Raw genomic sequence first — 7,752 nt, 5'->3', positions numbered from 1 at the left:
TTTTTCCACATTTTGTTACATTACAGCCTTTTTCTAAAATTGATTAAATTGTTTATTTTTCTCATCAATCTACATACAATACCCCATAATGACAAGGGGAAAAAAGGTTTTCTGAAATTTTTGCTAATTTATTAAAAATGTAAAACAGAATTACCTTATTTATATAAGTATTCAGACCCTTTGCTATGAGACTTGAAATTGAGCTCAGGTGCATCATGTTTCCATTGATCATCCTTGAGATGTTTCTACAACTTGATTGGAGTCCACCTGTGGTAAATTCAATTGATTGGACAGGATTTGGAAAGGCACACACCTGTCTGTATAAGGTCCCATAGTTGACAGAGCTTGTCAGAGCAAAAACCAAGCCATGAGATCGAAGGAATTGTCTGTAGAACACCGAGACAGGATTGTGTCGAGGCACATATCTGGGGAAGGGTACCAAAACATTTCGACAGCATTGAAGGTCCCCAAGAACATAGTGGCCTCCTCCATTCTTAAATGGAAGAAGCTTGGAACCACCAAGACTCTTCCTAGAGCTGACCGCCCGGCCAAACTGAGCAATCGGGGTGAAGGGCCTTGATCAGGGAGGTGACCAAGAACTCGATGGTCACTCTGAAAGAGCTCCATGGTTCCTCTGTGGAGATGGGAGAACCTTCCAGAAGGACATCCATCTCTGCAGCACTCCACCAATCAGGCCTTTATGGTAGTGGCTAGACAGAAGCCACTTATTTTTTTATTTTATCTTTATTTAACTAGGCAAGTCAGTTCAGAACAAATTCTTATTTTCAATTACGGCCTAGGAACATTGGGTTAACTGCCTTGTTCAGGGGCAGAACAAAAGATTTTTACCTTGTCAGCTCAGGGATTCAATCTTGCAACCTTTCGGTTACTAGTCCAACGCTCTAACCACTAGGCTACCTGCCGCCCCACTTATCAGTAAAAGCTGCATGACAGCCTGCTTAGAGTTTGCCAAAAGGCACCTAAAGACTCTCAGACCATGAGAAACAAGATTCTCTGGTATGATGAAACCAAACTCTTTGGCCTGAATGCCAAGCGTCACGTCTGAAGGAAACCTGGCACCATCCCTTCGGTGAAGTATGGTGGTGGCAGCATCATGCTGTGGGGTTTTCCAGCGGCAGGGACTGGGAGACTAGTCAGGATCGAGGGAAAGATGAACGGAGCAAAGTACAGAGAGATCCTTGATGAAAATGTGCTCCAGAGCGCTCAGGACCTCAGACTGGGGCGAAGGTTCACCTTCCAACAGGACAACGACCCTAAGAACACAGCCAAGAGCCCGGACTTGATCCCAATAAAACATTTCTGGAGAGACCTGAAAATAGCTGTGCAGCGATGCTCCTGATCCAACCTGACAGAGCTTGAGAGGATTTGCAGAGAAGAATGGGAGAAACTCCCCAAATACAGGTGTGCCAAGTTTGTAGCGCCATACCCAAGAAGACTCAAGGCTGTACAGTCGTGGCCAAAAGTTTTGAGAATGACACAAATATTAATTTTCACAAAGTCTGCTGCCTCAGTTTATATGATGGCAATTTGCATATACTCCAGAATGATATGAAGAGTGATCAGATGAATTGTAATTAATTGAAAAGTCCCTCTTTGCCATGCAAATGAACTGAATTTAAAAATAAAAAACATTTCCACTGCATTTCAGCCCTGCCACAAAAGGACCAGCTGACATCATGTCAGTGATTCTCTCGTTAACACAGGTGTGAGTGTTGACGAGGACAAGGCTGGAGATCAGTCTGTCATGTTGATTGAGTTCGAATACAAGACTGGAATGCTTCAAAGGGAGGGTGGTGCTTGGAATCATTGTTCTTCCTCTGTCAAACACGGTTACCTGCAAGGAAACACGTGCCGTCATCATTGCTTTGCACATAAAGGGCATCACAGGCAAGGATATTGCTGCCAGTAAGATTGCACCTAAATCAACCATTTATTGGATCATCAAGAACTTCAAGGAGAGCGGATCAATTGTTGTGAAGAAGGCTTCAGGGCGCCCAAGAAAGTCCAGCAAGCGCCAGGATCGTCTCCTAAAGTTGATTCAGCTGCGGGATCGGGGCACCACCAGTACAGCGCTTGCTCAGGAATGGCAGCAGGCAGGTGTGAGTGCATCTGCACACACAGTGAAGCGAAGACTTTTGGAGGATGGCCTGGTGTCAAGAAGGGCAGCAAAGAAGTCACTTCTCTCCAGGAAAAACACCAGGGACAGACTGATATTCTGCAAAAGGTACAGGGATTGGACTGCTGAGGACTGGGGTGAAGTCATTTTCTCTGATGAATCCCCTTTTCGATTGTTTGGGGCATCCGGAAAAAAGCTTGTCCGGAGAAGACAAGGTGAGCGCTACCATCAGTCCTGTGTCATGCCAACAGTAAAGCATCCTGAGACCATTCATCCATGAGTAAAATTGGCACCAACACATCCTCCGAGAACAACTTCTCCCAACCATCCAGGAACAGTTTGGTGACGAACAATGCCTTTTCCAGCATGATGGAGCACCTTGCCATAAGGCAAAAGTGATAACTAAGTGGCTCGGGGGGAAAAACATCAATATTTTGGGTCCATGGCCAGGAAACTCCCCAGACCGTAATCCCATTGACAACTTGTGGTCAATCCTCAAGAGGCGGGTGGACAAACAAAAACCCACAAATTCTGACAAACTCCAAGCATTGATTATGCAAAAATGGGCTGCCATCAGTCAGGATGTGGCCCAGAAGTTAATTGACAGCATGCCAGGGCAGATTGCAGAGGTCTTGAAAAAGAAGGGTCAACACTGCAAATATTGACTCTTTGCATCAACTTCATGTAATTGTCAATAAAAGCCTTTGACACTTATGAAATGCTTGTAATTATACTTCAGTATTCCATAGTAACATCTGACAAAAATATCTAAAGACACTGAAGCAGCAGACTTTGTGGAAATTCATATTTGTGTCATTCTCAAAACCTTTGGCCATGACTGTAGACACTGCCAAAGGTGCTTCAACAAAGTACTGAGTAAAGGGTCTGAATTACTTATGTAAATGTGATATTTCAAGTTTTGTATTTTTTATCAATATGCCAAAATTTCTAAAAACCTGTTTTTGCTTCTTTGTCATTATGGGGTATTGTGTGTAGCTTAATGAGGGGGGAAAACAATTGAATCCACTTTAGAATAAGGCTGTAACATAATGTGGAAAAAGTCAAGGGGTCTGAATACTTTCCTAATGCACTGTAGGATAAAAGTGATTAAGTAGTGCAAGCTACTGACTAACACAGACAAAACACACAGAAAAGACATAAACAATCCATTTCCCTCAATCCATTATGAGTGTTAAACCACCAGATTTCATGAAATAATAAATTTTATACACCTGATAACACCATCACATTGGCTGTACTGTATAAAACGTATTATTTAATGAAAGCTCTCCCACTTTCCCAGACAGTCATTCATAGAACTATGACTAAACCATAAGATGGAAAAAAAATATTGTTTTATTGTAATAATAATACTGTAAAACATGGAACCTTTGTTTCAATTGCTTTTGACTCATCTTTTTATGGTCATATGACAAACCCCCTTTTGTTATGAAATCTTGCCCTTCCAAAAAGAGAAATCGAACATGACTGAACAATGCTCGGTGCCGACCTCTCACCTCCCTTTTAGCGGATAATAGAAAGGGATTGGTTGTTATCAGTTCACAGGAAGCTGTCTTCACGAGAAGGTAACTTTGGACAGAAACAGGAGGGAAGTGGATTTTTATGGGCACTGGTAACCTCAGAAAAATGCAGTCCGTTTCTGTTAAAGTCTGCTAAATGGAGGTCAATGTTTGTTTAATTAAGGGACGCACCTCTCCGTGTGTTTCCATCTTTCCATCCATACCTCTAGTTAGGGATAAGGAATTCTGGTCCAGGAGGGCAGAATAATTCAAATGGGTTGTGCTAAACCACCTGACTTACTGCAACTAATAGTAGCTCATAGCTGAATGGAATAAATACATTGAGTTTAATGAATATAAATTATTCTAAGCTAGGCAGGCATTGTTCTTAACAAGAGTGAGAATGCCCACTGCTAAAGGCCCGCTGTTGAAGATACTGGTGTGATTCAAAGCCGGAAACCCCTTAGGCCTGTCCTTACATAACTCTTGTCCTAGATGACGGTATTCAGAATAAATAGTGGAAACTGGAAAGCCCTGGACTGTGATTTCAGAGCACATGAACATCACACAGAGACAGGTACAGTACAATGCATTCAGAACGTATTCAGACTCTTCTTTGCAAATATATAATTTTTTACATATTTTTATTTACATAAGTATTCAGACACTTTGCTATGAGACTCGAAATTGAGCTCAGGTGAACCATGTTTCCATTGATCATCCTTGAGATGTTTCTACAACATTGGATGAGGGGAAAAAAACAATTTAATCAATTTTAGAATAAGGCTGTAATGTGGTCTGAACACTTTCTGAATATGCTATATTGCTCTGGAACAAGACTGGCTGTTGGACAGGATCTGAGTAACAGTCCTTCGCCTCTATTTAGGGTTCCCCAAACTAACACTCTCCCTGAGGCCAACAGGATATGTTTTTGTGCTCCCATATCACACAGAAACTTCCTGTATGGACTTTACGCTTGGCTCGCAGCCTCCAAAACCATTATGACTGATGTTCCTGACAATTTTTGGGAGAAGGCCTACTTTACTTTCATTTCAACTCTGCGCTGGTTGCAGATACACACTACTATGCATCATCAAACATTTTCAAAACTGGTACAAAATAAAGTGCAACTGAAAAAACGTGTTATTTTAATGATTTTGAATCATTGCAGTGACATCTGTCTTGTTTTGTTAACAGGGGCGTATAGCCATATGGCAGATATTAGCAGACATATACAAAGAGGGAGTTCCCCTCTATTCTTTACCAGGACCAGGTGATATATTCTTTATCATCGGACCAGGTGATCTATTCATTATCATCGGACCAGGTGATCTATTCTTTATCATCAGACCAGGTGATCTATTCTTTATCATCGGACCAGGTGATCTCGTAGTCTTTGAAGACACTCTTCAGCTTCTCAACAGACACTGAATGATCTGCTTTGCCATAGCCCTGAAATAGATGGAGGGGGGGGGGGGGGGGTTAGAAAATGTTTTCCTCTCCTCTGTTTGGTGACCATTCCCCTCTGGGGAGAAGGCCCTTACTGGCACATTGAACTGAAATGCACTTACGGTTGATTCTCCAAAAACACGCAGTTTTTTGTCTTTGCTGTTGTGCTCAATTTTCCCTCCTCCAAGACAGTTGCACTCCAGTCCCAAAGCCGTTATTGGTGGGGTGACCTTCTCAAATATATGATCTGAAAATCAGTCAAAGTGATGGGATGTATGAAGTCCAAGGCATACAATGTTACAGTTACAACCTAGAGTGATTTTTGCACAATTAGTCACCTCATGCAGGCCTAGGGTCCATCTATGTTTGTATCCAGGGCAGGCCCTGGGCATAAGCGGTCATTTAAGGCCCGACCAAAAAATTACTTACATATATTTTCTTATGTTAGTCACTGACAGTCACTCAATAAGCCCATGTCAGCTAACATTTTCTTCATTGGTAAGTTAGTCTAGCCAGGTATCTAAACTAGTAGTAATCATGGCCGAATTGCTGACCAGGCATGAAGGGCACATGCCCTGACCTCCACGGGGCCCCTATTGATTTCATCAGTCACTTTCAATGAGATATCATATTAATATGGCATTAGTCAAGGCAAAATGTGTAGAATTTCAGGAAATGTGCTTTAAAACTGCAACAATTTCACTACACCCCATGGCAAAATGTGTAGAATTTCAGGACATGTGCTTTAAAGCTGCAACAATTTCTCTACGCCCCATGGCGAAATGTGTAAAATTGCAGGAATTTAACTTTAAAACTTAAATGTATTCTCTCCGAAGAAACTTACATTTCTTCTCTTTAGTCCCCCCCCCCCCCCCCCCCCCCCAAGAGCGGGGGCACTAAAATGTTTTGTCGGAGAGGTGGGGCCACCCAACCAAATCTCACTTAGGGCCCCCAAAAGGCTAGGGCCGGCTCTGTTTGTATATGTAATACATCAACTCTTATGTGGCCATCTTTAGGCATATGCATGTTGACAATGCTCCAACATTCTGTATTTGGTTGCCTGCAGTTACGGACAGTAGCCTATATAGCGCAATGGCACATTCAATAGCTACTATGTTATTGAGTTTCATGCCCTCGGTTTACTAGCAAATGGCGTTAGATATCATAGTAACAATTTATAACAAGGTCGGCTACATTTTGCCACTGGTAGAAATTTAGTACAGCAGGATTGGTGTACGTGGGCAATGGGCGCCTCAAAGCAATGCTGTCTGACCACAGCCACGAAAGAGACAAGGCAAACTTACTGTGATACTGCCCAGCACTTTTTGTGCCTCTCACTATATCTTTGTATTCAGTTCCATCTTTTACTTTTATCCTCACTAAAATATACTTAAATGTTCCCTCTGGATCGACTTCAGCGTCGGGGACTTTACCCAAAGCGTCTGCCATTGCGACTGTGAAAATACGCACTGTACACGGGACGCACAACCTTGTAACTGCTCTGCCTACGACACACACCATTCCTGCAGCACAGTGCTCATGAAACGACTGCCTTATTCGGGTTTAGGGCGTGTTCTATAATTTAAAGAGAGCGTTTGAGTAGTATGCTAAGTACATCTGACCATATCCATTTCTTTCCTTGCAATCATTCAGTATGGCTCGAATAAATGCTTGGTAGAATAGTATGTGCCTACGTAGCCCACGATGCACTCTTAAGGAGCCTACCGTTAATCCTTAAAGTTCAATAACCTTATGTTATTTTAAGAGGTAGACTGGCTCTGGCAGCCAAAACAGTCAAATACTCCATCGAAACGTGAATCGATTCTCAATTGCGATACGATTCTAGAATCGTAAAGCCCTTTACTTTAATATCACATCAAAATAATGCAAAATATACACTTACTGTACACAGTTTTAACCAGCTTCATCACTGTTGCAGCCAACTTAATTTTTCAGTGACACACAGGTGTTCAGAGCATGCTAATTACCACCGGTGGTCAATCCTTTTCCAAAGCGTCTGGTCTATACCTTAACATTAATAAATGTGAACTCATAGCTGTCAAAGATTGTGTGACACCTTCATATTATGGTATTCCAGTAAAAGAAGAACTTACATATTTAGGCATAACCATTACAAAGGATCAGAAGTCTAGAGGCTTACTAAATTTTAACACTCTTATTAAAAATACCCAGAAGAAGCTAAATCAATGGCTACAGAGGGACTTATCTTTAAAAAGTTAGTCCTAATAGCCAAGGCTGAAGGTATCTCTAGACTAACATATGGTGCTCTATCTTTATATCTTGACAGTAAAATAAGCAAGGAGATAGACCAGATGCTTTTCAACTTTCTTTGGAGAAACCGTACCCATTACATTAGGAAAACTGTTGTAATTAACACTTATGAGAATGGTGGACTGAATTTTCTGGACTTAACTACTTTAAATAATACTTTAAGATCAATTGGATAAAACAATTCCTAAGAAGACCCACTTCTATCTGGGAATGTTATTCCTCATCATGTCTTATCTACTTTTGGTGGCCTTAACTTCATGTTGTTGTGCAATTATAATATTGACAAAATTCCAGTGAAACTTTCTGCTTTTCATCGGCAGGTTTTCTTGTCATGGTCCTTAATTTATAATCATA

General features: G+C 41.5%; 1 protein-coding gene across 1 annotated transcript; it reads right to left on the bottom strand.

Moving 5' to 3' along the window:
• Positions 1 to 4,285: 4,285 nt before the first annotated feature.
• On the bottom strand, positions 4,286 to 6,641 carry si:dkey-51e6.1 (uncharacterized protein LOC558617 homolog). The gene is made up of 3 exons (XM_039002992.1): positions 6,411 to 6,641; positions 5,229 to 5,353; positions 4,286 to 5,109 (listed from the first exon to the last, which is right to left on the bottom strand). The coding sequence occupies exons 1-3, from the start codon at positions 6,625 to 6,627 to the stop codon at positions 5,017 to 5,019; spliced, it is 435 nt and encodes a 144-aa protein (XP_038858920.1). The 5' UTR covers positions 6,628 to 6,641; the 3' UTR covers positions 4,286 to 5,016.
• Positions 6,642 to 7,752: the final 1,111 nt, after the last annotated feature.

This window comes from Salvelinus namaycush, chromosome 10 (genome assembly GCF_016432855.1).
Source record: "Salvelinus namaycush isolate Seneca chromosome 10, SaNama_1.0, whole genome shotgun sequence".
Classification (NCBI taxonomy): domain Eukaryota; kingdom Metazoa; phylum Chordata; class Actinopteri; order Salmoniformes; family Salmonidae; genus Salvelinus; species Salvelinus namaycush.
The sequence above is the reverse complement of the archived record's forward strand: the minus strand, read 5'-3'. Positions and strand labels throughout refer to the sequence as shown.

What these genes read in the sequence shown, in the direction of transcription:
- si:dkey-51e6.1 (XM_039002992.1), bottom strand. Translation starts at nt 6,627, where the DNA reads ATGGTGTGTGTCGTAGGCAGAGCAGTTACAAGGTTGTGCGTCCCGTGT. An exon ending in AAGTGCTGGGCAGTATCACA is followed by an intron (nt 5,354 to 6,410) that starts GTAAGTTTGCCT and finishes ACTGATTTTCAG; the next exon opens with ATCATATATTTGAGAAGGTC. An exon ending in GTGTTTTTGGAGAATCAACC is followed by an intron (nt 5,110 to 5,228) that starts GTAAGTGCATTT and finishes CATCTATTTCAG; the next exon opens with GGCTATGGCAAAGCAGATCA.